The sequence below is a fragment of the Rhineura floridana genome, chromosome 1 (assembly GCF_030035675.1).
Source record: "Rhineura floridana isolate rRhiFlo1 chromosome 1, rRhiFlo1.hap2, whole genome shotgun sequence".
NCBI lineage: Eukaryota > Metazoa > Chordata > Lepidosauria > Squamata > Rhineuridae > Rhineura > Rhineura floridana.
Window position 1 is genome coordinate 42,192,206 of NC_084480.1, and position 25,301 is coordinate 42,217,506.

The 25,301-nt window shown below is 43.1% G+C and overlaps 1 protein-coding gene across 7 annotated transcripts in view; it reads right to left on the reverse strand.

The window, feature by feature from the left end:
• ADAMTS6 (ADAM metallopeptidase with thrombospondin type 1 motif 6) overlaps nucleotides 1-25,301 on the reverse strand; it is a 241,066-nt gene that overhangs the window by 83,090 nt on the left and 132,675 nt on the right. For all 7 annotated transcript variants that reach the window (XM_061619209.1, XM_061619173.1, XM_061619218.1 and 4 more), the window contains one exon: nucleotides 3,241-3,348. In XM_061619209.1, coding sequence (XP_061475193.1) covers nucleotides 3,241-3,348 — 108 coding nt within the window. The remainder of the gene's footprint in view (nucleotides 1-3,240; nucleotides 3,349-25,301) is intronic.

Genomic DNA, 25,301 nt, shown 5'->3' on the forward strand with positions numbered 1-25,301 from the left:
GAAAACAATTCATTTATCTGTCTAAATAATCTAAATAGGTAGTCAAAAAGTGCAGTGAAAACTAACTGTATTTTAACATTTTGAATAGGAAATTTGTTTTTTGTTTTTCAAATGGCTTGTCATCAGAGTTACTTACCTGAGACAATTGTTCTTCAAGTGTTTCTCTGTTTAGCCACATGTCTAGGATTGACTCTGGCCAGGCCACAGGTAGAATTTGGCAGAACTCATCAGGCATGAAGCAGCACTAGCATTTTACCAACTCACTTGTACCATAGATGTCATGTAACAAGCAAAGAGCAAAGCCAACATCTTCCCTCTCAGTCTCTCTCATAGATTCCACAAGCAAGATATATGAAATTCTATAACAGTCTCTTATAGAAGAGTAGATGGACAGGATTTATGAGTGCACACAGCAAGATTCATGCTGCAGCAGCAGATGCAACAAACTTCCCTTTCTTCTCCTTCCCCCTGCAGCCCCAATCTGTTCCAAAGGGTCTTCCCACCTCCAGAGTAGATTTTGAGGCGCAACAAGGGACTTCAGGGGAAGAAAGGTAAGTCCTGTTTGCCCAAGTTGGATTCCATAATTGAGTATCATCCTCAGAGAACCATTTGAAGAACAATTATAGGGAAGCAACGTAACTTTCTTCTTCATGGAGTCCAGTGATTGGAATGTTAACATATTAATTAGGAGCTAAGTGTAGCAAACTGTCAGGTGAACAAATTCTTCCAGATTGATTCCCCAAAACTTTTAACTCCTTTGGTTTGGATATTCAAAGCATAATGTTATTCTCCAGGCTGCTACTCTGCAGAAATCCCAAATGAGAAGGCTTTACACATGTTGTAGACTCAGAGACTAGATAAAATTTGCTTTGGATATCATAGCAACTCTCAGTGTTCTCAGTAGCCACTTGGATAATCTCTCTGCTGATGCTTGATCACTGGAACTTCCACAGCTTAGAAAAAGATTGTTCATCATGCAAATGTACACATCGCATGGATAAATAAAACTCATTAAAGAAAGAAAGAAAGTGCATTGCCCACTTGGATAAGGTTCTCGGCTGGGCAAGAGGATTGGCAAGGTTCAGATTTGAGATATTACATTTAGTTTGAACCTATGCTCTACAGTGAGGAACATTTTTCTCCTTGAAAAACTGTAGGTATGATAGAAATCCTAATACTTTTCTAGCCAATGTGCAGGATAACCCAGCACAAAGTCAATATGGGTGGCAGGTAGACAGCAGTTTGAATGTGTTACTAATGAAAGATGGAAATACAAAAAGGCAGTTCCATTGAAAAGTCCAGAGATGTGGCACAGGAATCAGGTTTGGCAGTTCTTTTAATATTTAATCATGGGAATAGTGTTTATATGTGTGCTGTGATATAGAATGCTGAGATAACACCTCTAGCTGTCTTTCTAGACATTTAACATTCTGCTGTTCTTGAATGACAGGAGGGATAATTATATACTTCAGAGAGGATTGAGTGCATGAGTGACCAGATGGAAATACCCTGTTCCTCCACAAGTAGCCAGGGTGAGAGTACAAAGTCATGGTTCTGGTATTCTTAGTATTTTCCCTCTTACTTGGAACTGAACAGTCCACCCTTGAAAGGGAGATCTTTGGTCTTCTGTCTGCCCTTATACTATAAGGTTGAGATCTAAGCCATGCATACCTCTAAACAGGTTGTACATTAATTAATGCTCCACACAATCTGCTGCATCTCTAGCTGTTTAATTAAATAAGAAGTTTTCATGTGGAAATATCTGAATTAGTTTTTTATCATTCTCCAAAAGATTTCCAGTGAAGATACCAATCTTTTCTCAAATTAAAACTGGTACACGCCGTAAGTATCAGGTGCAAGCTATCTTTATGATCATGAATGCAGATAAATAGGCTTTGCGGCAGAGTAAGTCAAGATACTCACCACATCTGTTCTATAGTTATGAATGCAGTGTAGATCTCTGATGTTTTTGACCAGCATCTACTACCAAGGCAGGTGGAACAGCAAATTTGTATTAGCAGCCAAAGTCTTACACATATTCTGCATTCACTTAGAACAGTCAGCAGCACCAAAGAAAGCTTGAGCCAGAATTCCTTCAGGAACTGGAGAGTTCTGTAGAATTATGGGAGTCAATCTAATCCTAATAGCTGGACCATAGCATATAGTGTTGTCGCTGAGTATATGCAGTGAGTATAGGAAGCAGAGGAGTATGTTAATACTACAATATTCTACTACAGAGTCTGTGCAGACTCTACATGTCATAGTAACAGGAACCACAGTGTAGTCAAGAATAGCAAGCAGTCTCTGAGGTTCAAAGAGTCAGTTCCATGGAAGTGTTTTAAAACCCACTTCCCTCTATATAAGACTTCTAAGATTCTGGGCTAGATAGATCTGGATTTTCCTTACTGAATTCAGCAGGAATGCCTGAGCCCTGTGCAATATCCTTTGCAACAACTCAATATTCATAACCTGCTGCATAGCAATACGACAAATAATGTTTTGGCATTTTGGATAAGGCAAGTGTGTGAGAAGAGAGATGAGGAGCTCTGGATTATGAAAATTATCCTCGGCAATACAATCTGTCAGTTCTAAGGACACATGTTTATATACACGCACACATCTGTCACCATTTAACTAGTTCTGAGAAAGAGGCAGCCTTAAGGCATTCACTAATTTCAAGAACAAATCTGAGGCAGGTTCCGTTAGCCACTGAGCCCTTCCCTCGTGCCCAGTATGTCTCACATGCTTGCAGAGCTTTACTGGAATGTAGAGCATGTACAAACACACACACACACACACACAAGATAACCTTAACCAAAGAAACCAAATGCAGTATAAGAAGTTAAGGAAACAATTTTTATAATTGTTTCCTTAACTTCATATGCTGTGTTAGAACTATAGTGTTCCCTGAGCATGGGAGTAGGCTAGGGCTGTCCTGGAACTTTTTAGATGATTCTACCTATGGCTTGTACAGAAACTTTTCCATATATAGGGTAGTACAGACAGACCAGAACAAAGAATCCTAACCACCACTAAAAATGCTATTTTAAAAACAAATTACAAAGATTTGTTGTTTTGTAAATTGTTCTATGTTCATTGGTAGAAAAAAGTAAACTTTTCACTCAAACTCTTACACAAACATTTAATAGTTATTTCTTTTTAGCCCGGTATACATTTCTGGGTCTTGCATAGTTAGAAACAATTGCATGATAACCTGAATTAAAAGTCATTTCAACTCACCCCCTTTTCAATACTTCCAGTCTGGCAAAGGGTGCCCTCAGCTGCTGGAATACTGTTGGTAACACAGCGGTTACTTTTGCTGAGACACCAAAGCTCTCTACACACTTCCTGGGAAAGAAGGCAGAAGCAAGTTGTTCAGAATAACTGAATAAAATTTGTTCAAATCCTTCTTAAAATACACACTTATTTTTCCTGAAAGTACAATATATTGTTCTATATACATAACAAGAAAAAGCTGAAATATATTTTAGAATATTTATTAATATGGACAAATTCACATCAGCTTCAAGACAAAATTATCTCCCCACCCCACCCCCAAACTCCTAGTTTAGGTTACCATATATCATAAACCTTATTAACATTACATTTTTATTGTGCTGTGTGCAGAAAGGCCATCAATGGGCTACGTTTGTGATAAAATGTGTAGATAACTAGTGTGAATTGGCCCTGAATATAAGATATTCTATCATTAAAGTCTAAAACTATCGACATAAATCTTGAATTGTGTACACAGATACTCTTTCTTCCAGTGGGACTGTCTGCATGCTCCTAATGCAGATCCTCCAGAAGAGCAGTGCCAATGCTTGGGAGTGCCAATGAGATTGTCTGCTAGAGCTGCTAGGCAAGGAAGGTGTTTTAGTACATTAGATATCGAAACCACCAATTTTCTCTTGGATAGGCAAAGCAACTCCCACCACTACAGAAATATTTAATTCCATTTCTCTTGTCTGACTCAGCATTACCTTCAGCCTCATTAGATGAAATTAAGAATACTTTCCCACTCTCTCTGGTACAAATCCCCTCAACTCACCATAAACAAATTCACTAATAGGTAAAAAACTTTGCAGTTTCAGAATGTACCTATAGCCCACAGATATTTCTATCAAACTTTAAAAAGCAAGGAAATTGGGCAGCTATAGTGAATGCACCAGGGGAACAGGAGACCTGACCTCCTCTTTGAGATATTGTACTACCCTACAAATTTGTCAAAATGCAAACACAATTTGGGTTGGTCTTTCACAGTCCAATCCACTTCCTGTGTAGCTTAGAAGAATTTGGTAACATATGCCTCTGAGCATATGTTGAGTGGTGGCAACATCTGCCATCTCCAAAGATGGAGAATTACATTTTTGTATGTTTGTTGTTTTTTACTTTGCTTCTTTCCTGTGTTACTATTGTTTCTACAGAGAATCGAACCTAAAAAATTGTATTTCTCTCATTATTCATCCTAGAAATCTGTGTCAAATTTTTTTTTATTAATTTCAAAGAGTTTTTATTAGTCAATGTCATATGATGGTGAAGACAGCCTTTTGTGTTTCAAACTGGAGATTATGCCCTATTTCTATTTTGGGTGCATTAATAGTTGAATCTGAAACTGCAGTCTGATATAAAATCAGATGGATTACAATATGTTGCTACTTAAGCAATGACTCTAGCTGTTGGAAAAAACAAAATTGTCCTGCCCAAGATGCATGTTTTCAGCCTGCTATACTTAAACTACTCCACTTAATGAAAGGTGGGCATGATCAATTAAAAACATAGAGCACACCTAGAATTTTGCTAGAATATATTTCACCTCCCACTGTTTTATCTTATGCAAACTGAGACACTCCTCATGTCCACTGGAAACTATTCTGCAGAATAGTCAGTGTCATTATTCCACAATTATTTTTGGAGCTTTTTTTTTAGTGTTGCTGTACTTCACATATTCACAGAAACAGAAGCAAAAGAAAATGATTTACTATAGAAAACTTCACTCAAATTGCAAAGTAAAGCAAACATATTTAAAGTGACTATCTGAACTATATCGTTTTAATATTGTTGCTTCCTCCCTGCTAAAACAAAATCAGCACAGCACACATCTTGTTTGTTATTTGGACTGATTGCCACCACTCAACATATGCTCAGAGACACATGTTACCAAATTCTTCCAAGCTACACAGGAAGTGGATTGGACTGTGAAAAACCAACCCGAATTGTATTTGCATTTTGACAAATTTGTAGGGTAGTACAGTATCTCAGAGAGGAGGTCAAGTCTCCTGCTCCCCTGGTGCATTCACTACAGCTGCCCCATTTCCTTGCTTTTACAGTTTGATAGAAATATCTGTTGGCGGGTGTAGTGGTTAAGGTGTTGGATTACAACCTGGGAGACCAGGGTTCGAATCTCCACACAGCCATGAAGCGCACTGGATGATCTTGAGCCAGGCACTGCCTCTCAGCCTCATGAAAGTCCTATTCATAGGGTTGTCATAAGTTGGAATCGACTTGAAGGCAGTACATTTACATTTATAGGTACGTTCTTAAATTGCAAGGTTTTTTGCCTATTAGTGAATTTCTCTGCTCTTTAATCCAGAAGGTAAGAAATGGGATCCTGTGCAAGTTTGCTGAGAATGGATTGATCATTTGCATGCTTATTGAGTTCAGTGGGATTTACTCCCCTGCAATCATGCTTAGGATAGGTGAAACTGACCACAGGGGATGGAAAGGGGGGGAGGAGAGCAGGCAGGAGGGGGAGGAGGACAGCAGGTTTGATCATTTGCATGTTTATTAAGTTCAGTGGGATTTACTGCTATGCAATCATGCTTAGGATAGGTAAAACAGACCATGGGGAGGGAGGCCTGGAGCAGGCAGGGGAGGAGGAAGAAGAAGGGGGGAGGAGGAAGGGGGAGGAGGAAGGGAAAGGAGGGGAAAGGCAGGTTTGATCATTTGCATGCTTATTGAGTTCAGTGGGATTTACTCCTGTACAATCATAGCTAGGATAGGTAAAACTGACCATGGGGGAGGGGAGAGTAGAGGGAAGGAGGAAGGGGGAGAGGGGAGAAGCAGGGGAAGGGGGAAGCATGGGACTGGAAGTGGAGGGGGGAGGGTGGAAGGAAGGGGAAGGAAAGCAGCAAAAGGGAGGTGATGTGAGGGAGGAGGAGGGGAGGGCAGGTTTGATCATTTGCATGCTTATTGAGTTCAGTGGGATTTATACCTGTGCAATCATGCTTAGGATAGGTAGAACTGACCATGGGGGGGAGGGGAAGGAGGAGGAGAGGGAAAGGAGATTGGAAGGGTATGGGGAGGGGAAGGGAGGAGTGAAGGGGAGGGAAGGGGCAAGAGAGAGGGGAAAGGAGGGAGGAGGAGGGGAGGGCAGGTTTGATCATTTGCATGCTTTTTGAGTTCAGTGGGATGTACTCCTGTGCAATCCTGCTTAGGATAGGTGAAACCAACCTGGGGGAGGGACAGGAAGGGGAGGAGGAGGACAGGAATGGGACAGAGGGAAGGGGGAGGAGATTGAATGGGTGGGCACTGGGCAGAGGGGAAGCCCCTTTAACAAAAAGGAAACATTGTGAACCGTATCATTCTTTTTCAAAGTTTCTCCCACCTTTTTATTCTACAACAGGCATATGTAGCCTCCCAGCCAAATTTAAACCAAAGCTGTCCCTGGCCACATCCATACCAGACCTTTATTTCACTTTAGACAGCCCAAAAAATCCTGGAAAGTGTAGTTAGTGAAGGGTGCTTTGAACTCTTGATTCTCTGACTGTTTTGTGTATCACCATGAAAATTTACAGGGTTGTTAAGCAAGCATTTCTGAGTTCAGGCCTGTAAGTTTTGTAAGGGCTTGTTTTGAAATGAGCTTATGGGAAGCATCAGAATGGCATGGGGGTATTTTCAATTTAACCCTGCAGAATGTGAAAAATCCATGTTGACTATAGTATGCAGCCACTCTTGTCGCTGTATAATACTCTAATCATACTAGGGTTTCCAGATCTCCAGTTTTTGCCTGGAGACCGGGGGGGGGGTTCTCTGGGTGAGTCACCTTAATCTCCAGACTCTTACCTTTCATTTTTTTAAAAAAAAATTAAGTTTCTAGGTGGTCTGGCCCAAAAGATATAAACCAAATTGTCAGCCGTCCCCTCCCTGCAACTTCTGTTAACACCGGCTGCTCTAATCCACACCCTTTCAGATTTTTAGCCAATAAGTGAAGTCAGGGTTGTGATTGAAAAGATTTGTTGACCCCCCAGGCAATAGCTAAACCCCATTTCAAGTTCTGAGAACAGTTTCCTTTTCTTGCTTGTCTCACATCAGGAATTCAGTAAATAAATAGCTTTCAGTAACATAAAGAGTACATTCTCTGTACAGGATTGGGACTTGCTTTTGAGTAAATATGCATAGGATTGCACTACAACAGAAAATCACAGCAGGATCTTGGTAGGCATACAAAGTAAACAATTTTAGTTATAATAAAAATGTACATGCAGGGTTTTTAAAAATTTCTACCAAAAATGGCATATTATACATTTTATGTTTCAAATAATTTTTAACAGAAATTTTAAAAACTGTATATGCTGCAGTGTTATAATTTCTAATTAAGGAGTCAAACAAGTTTAAATTTTACTAATTGTTGAAGAGGGCAGTTTATTTGTCGTATTCATAAACTCTTTTGAAAACCTTCCCAATATGAAGCTTTTCTGGGAGTAAAGCTGCAGTGTTAATTCCACATACCTGGGAGCTAATCCCATGGAATTCAGTAGGACTTACTTTTGAGTAGACATGTTAGGACTGTGCTGAAAATCAATGGGACTTTTGAGTGGGCATAGAAAAGGATTGTGTTGTAAATCTTTCTCTCCCCTTCCGATCCTTTTTAAAAAGTAGTAAGGCAGGGCTTACTTAGGTGTTACTGCTTTTATTTGGTAGGAAACTAATACTTATTTTTTTAAAAAAATGTTCTGCAATGATCAACTGGTTTTGACAATAAACTATTATATGGGGTGTATGCATTTTTACATCTCCAGTGTGTGTGTGTATGGAATATTTCCAACAACCCTGTGAGGTAGGGCTGGAAACCAGGGCAGCTCACATCAAGAAATAAAGTAATTTAAAATCCAATAACCATAAAAACAAGTATAAAACAGTTGTAAAACAGCTTAACATGGCATGAGTCTGAATTTTGGATTGGGTGAATGAAGTTCCTTATCACTGAATTGCAGTCCTATGCATGCTTCTCTGTCTGAGAAAGCCCCATTGAATACATTGGGACTTGCTTCTGAGCAGACATGCATAGGATTGCACTATAAATATCTTTACAGGTTGTGTAAATAACAAACATCTTTGACATTCATGCTTATAAAAATATTTCTTCATACTATGTGTCTTGATATGTATCTGATTTTACACTATGGTTATAAATTATTTCCTCTACATTTTAAATGTCCTTTCTTCCTTGGGGTGGTCATGGTCCCCCTCTGTTGTCTTGATCCTGAGGGGCAGATTAGGCTGAGAGATGATGAGTAGCCCATGGTCACCATGTAAACTTTGTAGCTGATTTCCATTTTAAAATTTAATTAAAATGATTTACATGCAGGCAACGTTTATGAAGTAATGCCAATCCACATAGTAAAGAACATAAGAACATAAGAAGAGCCTGCTGGATCAGGCCAGTGGCCCATCTAGTTCAGCATCCTGTTCTCACAGTGGCCAACCAGGTGCCTGGGGGAAGCCCGCAAGCAGGACCCGAGTGCAAGAACACTCTCCCCTCCTGAGGCTTCCGGCAACTGGTTTTCAAAAGCATGCTGCCTCTGACTAGGGTGGCAGAGCACAGCCATCACAGCTAGTAGCCATTGATAGCCCTGTCCTCCATGAATTTGTCTAATCTTCTTTTAAAGCCATCCAAGCTGGTGGCCATTACTGCATCTTGTGGGAGCAAATTCCATAGTTTAACTATGCGCTGAGTAAAGAAGTACTTCCTTTTGTCTGTCCTGAATCTTCCAACATTCAGCTTCTTTGAATGTCCACGAGTTCTAGTATTATGAGAGAGGGAGAAGAACTTTTCTCTATCCATTTTCTCAATGCCATGCATAATTTTATACACTTCTATCATGTCTCCTCTGACCCGCCTTTTCTCTAAACTAAAAAGCCCCAAATGCTGCAACCTTTCCTCGTAAGGGAGTCGCTCCATCCCCTTGATCATTCTGGTTGCCCTCTTCTGAACCTTTTCCAACTCTAGAATATCCTTTTTGAGATGAGGCGACCAGAACTGTACACAGTATTCCAAACGCGGCCGCACCATAGATTTATACAACGGCATTATGATATCGGCTGTTTTATTTTCAATACCTTTCCTAATTATTGCTAGCATGGAATTTGCCTTTTTCACAGCTGCCGCACACTGGGTTGACATTTTCATCGTGCTGTCCACTACAACCCCGAGGTCTCTCTCCTGGTCGGTCACCGCCAGTTCAGACCCCATGAGCGTATATGTGAAATTCAGATTTTGTGCTCCAATATGCATAATTTTACACTTGTTTATATTGAATTGCATTTGCCATTTTTCTGCCCATTCACTCAGTTTGGAGAGGTCTTTTTGGAGCTCTTCGCAATCCCTTTTTGTTTTAACAACCCTGAACAATTTAGTGTCATCAGCAAACTTGGCCACTTCACTGCTCACTCCTAATTCTAGGTCGTTAATGAACAAGTTGAAAAGTACAGGTCCCAATACCGATCCTTGAGGGACTCCACTTTCTACAGCCCTCCATTGGGAGAACTGTCCGTTGATTCCTACTCTCTGCTTTCTGCTTCTTAACCAATTCCTTATCCACAAGAGGACCTCTCCTCATATTCCATGACTGCTAAGCTTCCTCAGAAGCCTTTGGTGAGGTACCTTGTCAAACGCTTTTTGAAAGTCTAAGTACACTATGTCCACTGGATCACCTCTATCTATATGCTTGTTGACACTCTCAAAGAATTCTAATAGGTTACTGAGACAGGACTTTCCCTTGCAGAAGCCATGTTGGCTCTGCTTCAGCAAGGCTTGTTCTTCTATGTGCTTAGTTAATCTAGCTTTAATAATACTTTCTACCAGTTTTCCAGGGACAGAAGTTAAGCTAACTGCCCTGTAATTTCCGGGATCCCCTCTGGATCCCTTTTTGAAGATTGGCGTTACATTTGCCACTTTCCAGTCCTCAGGCACGGAGGAGGACCCGAGGGACAAGTTACATATTTTAGTTAGCAGATCAGCAATTTCACATTTGAGTTCTTTGAGAACTCTCGGGTGGATGCCATCCAGGCCCGATGATTTGTCAGTTTTTATATTGTCCATTAAGCTTAGAACTTCCTCTCTCGTTACCACTATTTGTCTCAGTTCCTCAGAATCCCTTCCTGCAAATGTTAGTTCAGGTTCAGGGATCTGCCCTATATCTTCCACTGTGAAGACAGATGCAAAGAATTCATTTAGCTTCTCTGCAATCTCCTTATCGTTCTTTAGTACACCTTTGACTCCCTTATCATCCAAGGGTCCAATTGTCTCCCTAGATGGTCTCCTGCTTTGAATGTATTTATAGAATTTTTTGTTGTTGGTTTTTATGTTCTTAGCAATGTGCTCCTCAAATTCTTTTTTAGCATCCCTTATTGTCTTCTTGCATTTCTTTTGCCAGAGTTTGTGTTCTTTTTTATTTTAGATATTCTAGATCCGTTTTATTCTAGATCCGTTTCAATCCGGTTTCAGGCCCGGTTTTGGCACCGAAACAGCCTTGGTCGCCCTGTATGATGACCTGTGTCGGGAGAGGGACAGGGGGAGTGTGACTCTGTTGATTCTCCTTGATCTCTCAGCGGCGTTTGATACCATCGACCATGGTATCCTTCTGAGGAGACTCGCGGAGTTGGGTGTCGGGGGCACTGCTTGGCAGTGGTTCTGCTCCTACTTCGCGGATCGTCACGAGAAGGTAGTGCTTGGGGAACATCACTCGACACCATGGACTCTCCATTGCGGAGTCCCTCAGGGGTCGGTTTTGTCTCCCATGCTTTTCAACATCTACATGCAGCCGCTGGGTGCAGTCATCAGGAGTTTTGGAGTGCGTTGCCATCAGTATGCTGATGACATGCAGCTCTATTTCTCCTTTTCATCTTCTTCAGGTGAGTCTGTTGATGTGCTGAACCGTTGCTTGACCGCGATAATGGACTGGATGAGAGCTAATAAACTGAGACTCAATTCAGACAAGACCGAGACATTGTTGGTGAATGCCTTCCCTGCTCAGATGGTGGATGTTAACCCTGTTCTGGATGGGGTTACACTCCCCCTGAAGGAACAGGTACGTAGTTTGGGGGTTCTTCTCGACTCTTCCCTGTCTCTCGAGGCCCAAGTGGCCTCGGTGGCACGGAATGCGTTTTACCATCTTCGTCTGGTAGCCCAACTACGCCCCTATCTGGACAGGGACGACCTCGCCTCCGTTGTTCACGCTCTGGTAACTTCAAGATTGGATTACTGTAATGCGCTCTACGTAGGGCTGCCCCTGAAGACAATTCGGAAGCTTCAGCTGGTGCAGAACGCAGCTGCCAGACTACTGACGAGGACCAGTCGGTCTTCGCATATAACACCTGTCTTGGCGCGTCTGCACTGGCTTCCTATTTGCTTCCGGGCAAGATTCAAGGTGCTGGTTCTTACCTATAAAGCCTTACACGGCATGGGACCTCAATACCTTGTGGAACGCCTCTCTCGATACGAACCTACCCGTTCACTTCGTTCAGAATCTAAGGCCCTCCTCCGGGTACCAACCCATCGGGAAGCCCGGAGGGTGGTTACTAGATCTAGGGCCTTTTCTGTGGTGGCCCCTGAGTTGTGGAACAGCCTCCCCGAAGAGGTACGCCTGGCGCCTACACTTTTATCTTTTCGGCGCCAGGTAAAGAACTTTTTATGCTCCCAGGCATTTTAATTTTCTTAACCATTTTAATCTTTTAATCCGTATTTTTAATTTTTGTCATATTGTGTTTTTGTAGTTTTTGTTGTTGTTTGTTTGTATATGTTTTTATGATTTTTATTATGATATATTGTATTTTATCTTGTTTGTTCACCGCCCTGAGAGCTATTCTGCTAAGGGCGGTATATAAATTGAAATAATAAATAATAAATAAATAAATTTTCTTCATTCGGACAAGACTTCCATTTTCTGAAGGAAGACTTTTTGCCTCTAAGAGCTTCCTTGACTTTGCTCGTTAACCATGCTGGCATCTTCTTGGCCCTGGCGGTACCTTTTCTGATCTGCGGTATGCACTCCAGTTGAGCTTATAATATAGTGTTTTTAAACAACTTCCAAGCATTTTCGAGTGATGTGACCCTCTGGACTTTGCTTTTCAGCTTTCTTTTTACCAATCCCCTCATTTTTGTGAAGTTTCCTCTTTTGAAGTCAAATGTGACCGTGTTGGATTTTCTTGGCAATTGGCCAGTTACATGTATGTTTAATAGCACTGTGGTCACTGCTCCCAATCGGTTCAACAACACTTACATCTCGCACCAGGTCCCGGTCCCCACTGAGGATTAAGTCCAGGGTTGCCGTCCCTCTGGTCGGTTCCATGACCAACTGGTCTAGGGAATAGTCATTTAGAATATCTAGAAACTTTGCTTCTTTGTCATGACTGGAACACATATGCAGCCAGTCTATGTCCGGGTAGTTGAAGTCACCCATTACTACCACATTTCCTAGTTTGAATGCTTCCTCAATTTCATATCTCATCTCAAGGTCTCCCTGAGCATTTTGATTAGGGGGACGATAGATCGTTCCCAGTATTAAGTCCCTCCTGGGGCATGGTATCACCACCCACAACGATTCTGTGGAGGAGTCTGCCTCTTTTGGGGTTTCGAGCTTGCTGGATTCAATGCCTTCTTTCACGTATAGAGCGACTCCGCCACCAATACGTCCTTCCCTGTCCTTCCGATATAGTTTATATCCAGGGATAACCGTATCCCACTGGTTTTCTCCATTCCACCAGGTCTCCGTTATGCTCACTATATCAATGCTCTCCTCTAAGACCAAGCACTCCAGTTCTCCCATCTTGGTTCGCAGGCTGCTAGCATTAGCGTACAGGCACTTGTAAGCAGTGTCTCTCTTCAAGTGTCTTTGGCACTTGTGGTTAGGCCTGTGGTAATTTTGCTCTTCTGAATTTATATCCTGTGCCCCTGCTCTCACAATGCCTACTTCTAGGCCTACCCCTTTTAAAATTTCATCATTTCTTTGGTTTTTATCCCAGGGGGGAGGTTTATTCCGAACCGGACCTTTCTCAGCTCCTGTCGGGTTTCCCCCCTCAGTCAGTTTAAAAGCTGCTCTGCTACCTTTTTAATTTTAAGTGCCAGCAGTCTGGTTCCATTCTGGTTCAAGTGGAGCCCGTCCCTTTTGTACAGGCCCGGCTTGTCCCAAAATGTTCCCCAGTGCCTAACAAATCCAAACCCTTCCACCCGACACCATCGTCTCATCCACGCATTGAGACTGCGAAGCTGGGCCTGTCTGGCTGGTCCTGCGCGTGGAACTGGTAGCATTTCAGAGAAAGCCACCTTAGAGGTCCTGGCTTTCAGCATCCTACCTAGCAACCTAAATTTTGCTTCCAGGACCTCACGGCTGCATTTCCGCATGTCGTTGGTGCACCACGACCACTGACTCCTTCCCAGCACTGTCTACCAAACTATCTAAACGATGGGCGATATCCGCAACCTTCGCACCAGGCAGGCAAAACACCTTGCGGTCTACACGCCCATCACACACCCCACTGTCTATGTTCCTAATGATCGAATCACCCACTACAAGGATCCCTCCACCCCCTGGAGATATATCCTCGGCACGAGAGGATAGCTGCTCATCCCCCAAGGAATGGGTCCCTTCTAAGGGATCGTTTCCCTCTTCCTCAGCTGGATGCTCTCCTTCCCCGAGACCATCGTTCTCCATGATAGCAGATTAAAGCATATCCAACTCACATTTAAAGTGAATACATTAAAGCATATCCAACTGACATTTAAAGTGCATGAATTCCTCCAAAGAATCCTGGGAAGTGTAGTTTCCCATCCCTTAACAAAATACAGTTCCCATGTATGTTCATAGAATCACAGAATCATAGAATAGTAGAATTCGAAGGGGCCTATAAGGCCATCAAGTCCAACCCCCTGCTCAATACAGGAATCCAAATCAAAGCATTCCCGACAGATGGCTGTCCAGCTGCCTCTTGAATACCTCTAGCGTCGGAGAGCCCACTACCTCTCTAGGTAATTGGTTCCACTGTCGTATGGCCCTAACAGTTAGGACATTTTTCCTGATGTTCAGTCGAAATCTGGCTTCCTGCAATTTAAGCCCATTATTCCGTGTCCAGCACTCTAGGACAATCGAGAAGCAATCCCGGACCTCCTCTGCGTGACAACTTTTATGCACTTGAAGAGTGCTATCATATCTCCCCTCAGTCTTCTCTTCTCTAGGCTAAACATGCCCAGTTCTTTCAGGCACTCCTCATAGGGCTTTGTTTCCAGTCCCCTGATCATCCTTGTTGCCCTCCTCTGAACCTGTTCCAGTCTGTCTGCATCCTTCTTGAAGTGCGGAGACCAGAACTGGATACAGTATTCAAGATGAGGCCTAACCAGTGCTGAATAGAGGGGAACTAATATTTCACGCAATTTGGAAGCTATACCTCTGTTAATTTATAATGCTTTATAATCTGCTCCAGAGTTTTCCCAGGGATTGATGTTAGGCTGACTGGTCTGTAGTTCCCTGGTTCTCCCTTTTTGAAGATAAGCACAACATTAGCTCTCCTCCAGTCATCCGGCACTTCACCAGTCCTCCATGATTTCGCAAAGATAATAGACAGTGGTTCTGAGAGTTCTTCAGCCATTTCTTTCAATACTCTGGGATGCAGTTTATCGGGCCCTGCCAATTTCAACTCATTCAAAGTGATTAGGTATTCCTTGACTGATAGACAATCAGTCTCAAGCTCCAATCCTGACCCTTCTACTTCAAGTTTCCTGGGAGGGTCATAGACCCTTTTTTGGGAGAAGACTGAGCCAAAGTAGGAATTGAGCACTTCTGCCTTTTGTCATCCGTTGTAATTTTGCCATCCTCATTGAGTAGCTGTGCCACTATTTCTTTTCTCTGTCTTTTACTATGGACATACCTGAAGAAAGCTTTTTTGTTGCTTTTCGAATTTCTCACTAACCCCAGCTCATTCTCAGCTTTAGCCTTCCTGACACCATCCCTGCAATTCATTGATACCTGCCTGTACTCTTCCTTTGTGGCCTGGCCTTCTTTCCACTTCCTGTATGTGTCCTCTTTTGTTTTCAGGTCATCTCTAAGTTTTTTGTGAAGCCACATTGGCTTCTTCTGCTATTTCCCCCCTTTTTTCCTTGTTGGAATTGCTTGCCATTGCACTTTTAGAATTTCCTGGTTTAGAAACTCCCACCCATCTTGGACTCCTTTTCTGATTAGGGTCGCTTGCCATGGAACTGTACTTACAATTGTTCTGAGTTTATTAAAATCAGCTTTCCTGAAGTCCAGGGTGCGCGTATGGCTACTCTCAGCTTTTGCTACTGTTAAAATCAAGAATTCAAGTATGGTGTGGTCACTTTCTCCCAGAGTTCCCGTAACTGCCACTTCATCCACCAAATCATCTCTATTGGTTAGAATCAAGTCCAGGATAGCTGATCCTCTGGTTGCTTCCTCCACTTTCTGCAGGACAAACCTATCTCCAACACAAGTCAGAAATTTCTTGGAGGGGCCTTGTTTGGTAGAATTTGTCTCCCCACCGATAGTTGTTCAAATTTTCTGGGTCCAGGGAAGGTTTCTTCAGGAGTGGTCTCACTACTGCCTCTTTTAAGCAACTAGGGACCACTCCATCTCTTAAGGAGGCATTTATCACTTCCCTGGCCCATCCGGCTGTTCCAGCCCTGCCAGCTTTCACTAGCCAAGAGGGGGAAGGATCCAGTACAGAGGTGGTTGCACGCATCAGTCCAAGCACCTTGTCAACGTCCTCAAGCTGTACCAACTGAAACTCATCCAATAAATAAGGACAAGACAGTGCTCCGGATACCTCATTAGGTTCGACTGCCATAATACTGGAGTCTAAGTCCTGGCGGATGCATGAGATTTTATCTTGGAAGTGCCCAGAGAACTCGTTACAGCGGATGTCTGAAGATTCTATAATTTCCTGAGGGCTAAGATGTAAAACCCCTCGGACAATTTTAAAGAGCTCCGCTGGGTGGTTGAGAGATGATTTAATAGTGGCAGCGAAATATCGCTTTTTTGCTGCCCTCACCGCTTCTGTATACAGTTTAGTGGAGGCATTTACCAAGGCGTAATTGCATCCATCAGGAGTACGCCTCCATCTGCACTCAAGCCTTCTCCTCTCTTGCTTCATCGGTCTCAGCTCCGGGGTATACCACGGGGCTGCATGAGCTCTGCATGGGATAGGGCGCGCAGGAGCGATCGTGTCCACGGCCCGGGTCATTTCCATGTTCCACAGTTCGACCAGGGCTTCGACAGGAGCGCCTGTCTTATCAGCCAGAAAATCCCCCAGAGCCCTTTGGAAACCCAAAGGATCCATTAGTCTCCGAGGTCGGACCCACTTAATAGGTCCTCCACCCTTGCAGAGGGAAAGGGCGGCTGTAAGCCTAAACTTCAGCAAGCGGTGATCTGTCCATGACAATGGGGTCGAAACAAAACTCCCTACCTCCAGACCACCATCTCCATGTCCAGTGGCGAAGATCAAATCAAGAGTGTGCCCCGACACATGCGTTGGGCCAGTGGCAAATTGAGACAGCCCCATGGTTGCCATGGAGGCCATGAAGTCCTGAGCCGCCCCAGATAAGGTAGCCTCAGCATGGATGTTGAAGTCTCCCAGTACCAATAGTCTGGGGGACCTCAACAGTACCTCCGAGACTACCTCTGACAGCTCAGTTAGGGAAGCCGTTGGGCAGCAGGGTGGACGGTACACCAACAAAATTCCCAGTCTGTCTCTTTGACCCAACACAAGGTGGAGGCATTCCAAGCCAGTCGTCACCTGGACAGGGTGCTTGATGAGTGAGAGAGAACTCCTATAGGCCACAGCCACCCCACCTCCCCGACCCTCGGATCTACCACAGTGCTGAACCGTATACCCAGGTGGGCAAAGCTGGGAAAGAGTAAGTCCTCCCTGAGCACCCACCCAGGTCTCGGTTATGCACGCCAGGTCGGCACCCTCATCGACAATTAAGTCATGGACGAGGGAGATCTTATTGTGTACCGACCTGGCGTTTAGAAGCAGCACTTGGAGATCCGAGAGCTGGCTGATAGGACAACCAACATTCCTGCGGATGTGAGAAGGACCGGAACAAGGTACAGACACAACTTGTCTGGGACGAGTTCCCCTTATCTGGCATGTTCTTCTCACAACACCATACCTCCCATTACCCGTCACTACGTTGATTGGGGCCCCCGAAAGTCCCCCCGGTCGGAGCAAGGCCCTCTCTCCCAGACACATGATAAAATACACATAAATTCACACGCATACACTCATATACTCACTCAGTCTCATTCACACTGAACACACTCCATAAATTAGCCACACAAAAATTCAAAACTAATACAATTCATATAAAGACTCAAACTCATTCACACTAAACACAATCACAATTAAAACAATAGCAGCAGACGATGAAATATGTCTCTACTCCGCCGATGTCACAAGCCAGAAGGGCGTTTCACTCCCCCCATCAGTGCCGCGGGGTGGGGGAGGCGCCCGTCAATGTCTTGGGCCAAAAAGCGAAGGGCTGCGAAGCGAAGGTGTCCCGTATTATGCCGCCGATGTCGCCACGTCCTTCTACCCCTTAGATCTTGCTCATTCAGAGTCACCAACTGAGGGCAAGCCACACTCTAGGTGTAGCCTCTCTCCTCCCCGGGATCGGATCTGCCGCTCCGTCGTTCTATCTCTCCAGCCCAATGCGGGCCAAGCAAACAGCGGCCCACGTCTGTCGCCTCTCCGCTTAAGGAGGAAACGCCGCCCCGCCCCACTTCACAGGAGGCAGCCAGCAGAAGAGAAGGCCCCCGCAGGAGGCAGTGAACGGCTACGGCAGGAATGCCAGCCACAACGGCTGCCCGAAGACTCAACAAACAGCGACCCAGTCCGCCGCCTGCTGTCGCCCAAGGAGGGAACGCCACCCCGCCCCACCTTGCAGAAAGCAGCCAGCGCAGGAGGCCGCCAGCAGCCACGGCAGGAACGCCGAGCACACGAGGAGCGCCCACGACCAACCGCCAGGAGAAGGCAAGGACTGGGGGGGCCCCCACAGATAACATCGATAGGGAGACGGGGGAGGGGTGCTCACCCACAGTCACCACGCAAACGCCAAGATGTTTTTTAAAAATATTAAAGGAGTGCGCGGCAGAGCTCCAAACAGCACGTCCTCCTACTCCACCGCCATCCTTCATAATCATACTAGTACTCTTCTTGTTGTGGGGCATGGTTTCATTGCCCCTGCTTGATTGAGCTTCAGCCTCTTGCTCATTGTTGCATAGGGTCTCATGTAATTCCTCCACCACAGGCTGTCCTCCAGTCTCATCCTCGAGTGGTTGAAAGCAGTTCCATAGTTCCACTGGTGAAGGGTGTCTTCTAGCTCTTCTGCTCCTAACTGTCACCCTTTCCCACGGAGTTTCCTCCATTTTGTTGTTCCTCTCCAAAGCAGTCTCCGCTTCTGCTATCACATGCTGTTGTTCTTCCACCCCAACTTCACTTTGCTGCTGTTGTTCCAGTGTTCTTTCTAAGAACTCTTCATCTTCTCTTATAGTCCTCAGTGTGGCCACCCGCCGTTCCAAGCCTCTCACTTTTTCTTCCAACAGTGCCACAAGCTTGCACTTGTTGCACGTGTACGCCATGCTGTTCTCAGGCAAGAAAACAGACATGGCACACACCTTGCAGGTCACAACCACTGGAGTATCCTTCCCGTTCATACTCTCTTCTACCTTTTGTTTCTTTCTAACTACTTGTTTTGGAGTGGCCTGTGCTTTGCCCTGTCCTACTTCAGGGTAAACTTGAAAGTCCCACTGGTATGTGGTGCACTGTACAAGAATTAGTAATTTTATTTATTTATTTATTTTAGGGACCTCCCCCTTGACCTCCCATGTCGAACTCCTTTGTCAAGCTCCTGTTTGCTTTCACTATTCACTCGCTCTCTGAAAGCTGGCTTGTTTGCATCTCCTCTCCTGTGGACCAGCTGGGACAGCTCCCTCTGCTCTGCTCAGTTAGGAGTCAGGAAACAGAATGAAAGTCCCAGCACACACAGCTGCTGCTTGTTGACCTCAGCAGTTCTCAGGCCACGCCCTTAAGCCAATAGCTATCAGGCCACACCCCTTCCAATTCCAATACATGTTGAATGTACTTTAAATGCATGGTGTGGATCTGCCCTAATATGCTGTGCATTCATTTGTGAATTGAAAAGAACAATTTTAAAATATACTTTTTTAAATAGAGAAAGTGCTGTAGCTCAGTGGTACGGCACATGCTTTGCATGCAAAGGTCCAAAATTCAATCTCTGGAAAAGACTATTGCCTGGCATCTTGGAGAGCCAATGCTAGTCCATGTCATCAGTACTGAGCTAGATAATCCAAATGGCCTGACTTGGTATAAGGCAGATTTCTTTGTGCCTAAAAGAGGAAAGAGATCCAAGGGCTACAGTGACTCCAAAATGTATTTATGTATTTTATTTAAAATATTTATATACTGCTTTTTGTAAAAAAAAAAAACCTCAAAGTGGTTTATAGAAGGAATTAAAACAATAAAATTATTGGCAAAAACAGTTAAAGAGAGGTATTGAAAAACATTCAAAATAATAAAACTAACAATGAATTAAAAACAGAAAAAATATAATGGCTTCTACATGCCTGGGTAGGCTTCCCTAAACAAAAATGTTTTTAGCTGGTGCCAAAGTAAGTACAATGAAGTAGCCTGCCTAATGTAAATAGGCAGGGAGTTCCAAAGTGTAGGTACTGCCACACTAAAGGATCGATTTCTTACAAGAGCAGAACAAGTACCATATGGAAAGCACACCTTGAACTTGGCCTGGTAGCAAATAGGCAACCAGTGCAGATTTCAGAGCAGAGGTATTATGTGCTATCAGGGTCTCACTCATGTCAGCAATTGTGCCATAGCATTCTGCACTAACTGCAGCCCGAGTCAGGTTGTGCTGCATGGGGATTTCTGTGACCTTGGCTGACTGGCTGCCAAGATTTTTTTAGTTTTGATTAGGAACCCTGACTGGTTGTAGGATGCTGAGTTTTCTGTCTAACTCATAGGAATCTTGTTGTGATTGGTATGGTATTGCATTTAGGAAATCATCATTGTATTTTGTTTTTGTTTTTCTATTTGAATGTCATTTACCTTTATCCTCACTCCCTTTCATCCATAGAAGCAACAACAGTGGTTCCATGAGCTCCGCTCAACCTCCTTACACCCACTGATGATGCACCTTGTTATTTGCATGACGATTTGTTTCTTGCCCAATTGTGGTAAAAGAGAATTCACATACTGGAGTGAAGATGCCACTGGTTGCATACAGTTCTTCATTGTGCAACCTTTTCCAGGCTGAGTGAGTAAGTTTAGTCTTTTCATTTCTTCACTAAGGTAGGACATCCTCTGATTGGCTGTGTACTTATGGGGGAGTTTTCCCCATATATATGGTTAGTTGTTGAATGTATAAAGATTATCCAGGATTGGCTCTTTAACCTGCTTCCAATATGCATCTCCATAGTACTTTCTCAGGCAAGTTCTTAGTTAACTCAGTTCGCTGTGGCTTCAATTGCTGTTGTTCCCAATCTACTGCCTATGAAGGTAGATCAAACCATGTGTGTTTTCTCTCTGTCAATAATTACTCACTGGAATTGGGGTGGTTGTCAAAGCGAGTTTATAGCAGCCCACAGAGTAGGCAGGAGAGAACAGAGAATCTTCTTAACTCTTACTCATTTCTCAAGCCTCTCTCTGGAGTGAAGTGTCAAGTCTGTAAAGAAGTTTGGAGCAGCCACATTAAAAGGCAGGCAGGGCATTCCAGGCAGAGGGTTGCCAACCCTACTTTTATATGGATATTGTTACAGAGGATCCCTAGTCAAGCCTTACCAACAGCACAAGGCTAACAATATCTACTCAGAAGTAAGTCCTATTGAGTTCTATGGGGCTTAGTCCCTTAGTGTGTGTAGAATTGCAGCCTTCAGGGACATCCATCTTTACTCTAGAGTGCTCCCATCTAACATCTCCACAACACTAGGCTCTCTTCCTACAATGGCCTTCTGGTGACTGGCCTGGCCTGGTCTGAGGGCACTTAAACCCTTCTTGCCAGAAGCAAGCAGGCTAGATTAAATGTTCCTTACCCAGGCTCTCTAAGCAGGTGAGAAGGAATGATCCTGTCACTTCAGCTGGACCTGGAAACACCCTCATTGAGCTAATATTTCTATCTTAATTTCCAATCAGAGAATTTTTTGTTGGGTTGAATGGTATGCTCAAAGCAGTATGCTCCAAGCAACTGTGGTTGATGCTTAATGTATCATGCTTAATGACATCACTAGGGCCTGCCCCTATGACATCACTATGGTCTGCCCCTATGATATCACTAGGGCCCACCCCTGAAATCTCAGAGTTTGGAATGCTTCTGACCTAGCAACTCTAAATCATACCAGGGTACAATGTCTGGTAAGGCGTCAGTAGTTTGGGCCCCACAGCACTGTGCAATGAAAGGGAAGCATTCTTCTTTCATAGCACAGTGCTGGGGAGGGGGAAACATTCTGCAGGATTTGCACCCTGTCAGAATAATTCTTGCTGACCTTTTGGTGCAGATTTCCCAAGGAAGCTCAGAAGTACTGCAGAATCTTCCCACACTAATACATTGGAAAACAACAACACAGAACTGCCATTTATGACATTCACTTTCCATTGTGGTTCAAGCAGTACACCTATGAAGAAACTACTGTGAGGACTTGTTAACATGATCAGTCATCCTGGAATAACAACTCTTCAATTCATTTCAACCTCTGATAGTTATGCAATCAAAGAGTTGAAAGGGAGTCAACACTGCATAGCAGTATCAGGGACTCCTGACTTGAGCTGCCACTTTTTTTTCCTGGCTGACCTCCTGTGCTTTTAACACCTCTATGACAGGCAGAAAATTTAACAGATAAAATTTTTCCCATATGTGAATGCAATGATGGGGAAACCTTCTGCTGAATTTCTCCAATCATACAAGTAGATAAAAGGATAACAACCTTGTCAGAAAAAAAAGGTACCAACCTTATCTTGACTCACCTTTCATTCCAGGGTAAGCAATCATTAAACTAAAATAGGGTTTAAATCACTTATAGATGGGAGTTCATAGTTCCATGCACAAACAGTGAGTTGTGAATCATTCAAGGTAGCCAGGAAAGGTGTGTGGCAAAAATATTGTACACATTACAATCCTATACATGTTATTCAAAAGCAAGTGCCATTAAGCTAAATGGAGATTGCTCCTGGATAACTGGGTACAGGACTGCAGCCTTAGAGCCTTTATTCATATAGACATGAGTCTGGGGTAACATGAAGTAAATGCATGTTGTGCAATCAAGTCTTAAATTGTTTTCATCAAAGAGATGACAAGAAAATGCTACTGCTTAACATTACAACTTCTGTAACATAGTATGCATTTTGTCTTTTTGTCTATTGCAAGTAATATTATACTTGCTGGTGTATTTACTGTTGTGTTTCCACCCAACTGCAGAATGTGAGGTAAAATTATTTTTCCTCAAAAATTCTGAATTCAAAACACAGTTTCTTTTTATACCTGCAAAACCTAGATCTGAATCCCACTTCTCCTCCAAGGAACTTGGGATGGGATATATATGATTCCATTTAAATCCTGATCAGGTGGTTCTCATTTAAATCCTGACCAGGACCAAACCTAGATAGGGAGCCACTTTAGAGACTATCAGACTATTCCTTAATATATTTATGACTGAAATGTCTTGTAACCAAGAATTTCATATATTTCTGTTGGACTTTTAGCATCTGACTATATCAAAAATAAAAACATCAAGGGCAATCCTCTGCATCCTCCCCTGCCTGTCTTACAAGCACAACTTTGCAAATGACAGAGCCCTGCCACTGTCCCTCACTTCCCCATGCAGAAAGCTGTGATTATGTTGTACACACCCAATGATGTGCCCAGTGTCTTTGTGGGGAAATTGGATCAGGTCCCTAATTTTCCAGATTGGTTCAGTATAAGAGTATTTTTGTTTACTTCCTGCCCTTAAGAACTATCATCTAGAGCCTATCTGAAATATATGCAAATACAGTAAAACCATACCATTATAAGAACATTTGAAAAAGGATTTTAGATGAACTTCCCCACTGCAATCTTACTATAAGCACTAAGTCCTACCCTGGAAGAAAATTTCTACTTAGTTTGCCCATATAAGAGCATCTTATTGTATTAGGTTGTCATATTTTAAATAATAGGGAATTAATTATATTAAGTGGGCTCATACTGGGAGGAAGGGCAGGATATAAATCTAATAAATAAATAAGTGGCAATTATTTACTTAGGTGGCATTTTACCTTGTAAATCAAAATCCATAAACATTTAAATATAATAATGCTAGAGATAGCCTAACATACAACTCAAGTTTTCTTTTTTGTCATTATTTAATAAAAATAACAATAATCAAATGTTTTAAATGTTTTCTCAAAATCAGTTTTTCCATGTACATTACTATTATCCTTCAATATTATTTTTACTCAGTTTGGTCTGAAAATGTATACATAAAGTTACATAAATTAAGATTTTTCTTACCTTTCATATATATAAAAACAGATATATAAAAAATAATATAATTTTCTAATTAGATCCAGTGTTTTCCACAGATATGTGTTTTGGATCTTCTCCAACAACTAAGTAAGATTTCATTCTGTTAGATAACAAAATGTATCTATCCACATTTGTTTTTAGCCGCTATTATACTTACTCCAGCTTATGCAACTCAAAATTGCTAGATCATGTGCCCAGAATAAAAGTCTAGAGAATCTGGCAATTTCAGTTCATTGTTGGAGTGGATAGGAAATCTTTGGGAAGCTACTTTCTAAGGATGTGTTCATACCTTCCTCCTTTCACAGTATCTGCTATTACTGGAATCAGCTTATTTTGTTTGCATTGCATTACATGCCTGCCTTGGTTTCTTGAATTTGAAGTTTTCATTAATTATCAGGCATTTTTCCAAAACCAAGCTCAGAATGGTGACATTGTCCTGACTTGTTACATGCATACTGAATTGTACTATCAATTGCAGTACTCTTGGGTAATCCAATAATGATTTATCCTCCTCAGCAGCTTCTCTGCACTCTGCCTCACATTTCCCCACTTTGTGTAGCCTTTTTCTTTCATCATACATCCAACTACTTTAAAGGTTAATCACAATTCATTAAGGAACCTCTGCACCTCGCATTCTTCTGGATATAGAAGGATGTTTGGGAGCATGAAGATGTTGGTACACATGCAGAGCCTGAGGTGAAAATCAGGAATTTGGGGATACAGTATCATCAGTATACTGGTGATACACAACTCTGTTTTTCTGTAACATCTAATTCAGGAATGGTGATGCAAGCCCTGGATCAGTGCCTGAACACAGTGGTGGACTAGATGAGGGCAAATAAATTGCGTTTGAACCCTGGGAAGCTGGAGGCTTCGTAAGTAGGTGATTCTGTGTCCGGATGATAGGCCAATTGCCAGCCCTGGATGGGGCTGCACCCCCTCTGAAGGAGCAGGTACATAGCCTGAGGGTACTCCTTGACAAATATTTGTCATTAGAGGCCCAAGTGACCTCTGTGGCTAGGATTGCCTTTTGCCAGCTCCATATGATATGCCAGCTGTAGCTTTTTCTGAATCAGGCTAGCCTGGCCACAGTACTCCATGTTGTGGTAATCTTGAGACTGGATTACTGTAATGTGCTCTATGTGGGGCTGTCCAGAAACTCTAGCTGGTGCAGCAGCTAGATTCCTGATGGGGACACATGGCTGACAGCATCTGACACCTTTGCTAAAACATCTGCACTGGCTGCCCATATATTAAAGGGCCAGGTTCAACAAACTTGTGCTGATATACAAAGCCCAACAACTTGGGTCCAGGATACCTTAAGGGCCGCCTGAGCCCTTATATTCCAGCTCAATTACTGAAATCATCAGGAGGAGCATTATTAGTTGTCCCCCATGTTTCAGAAGCCCAACTGGCCTTAACTAAAAGTCAGGCATTTAGAGTGCAATCCTATAGGTATTTATGCCAGTTGAGGGGAGTT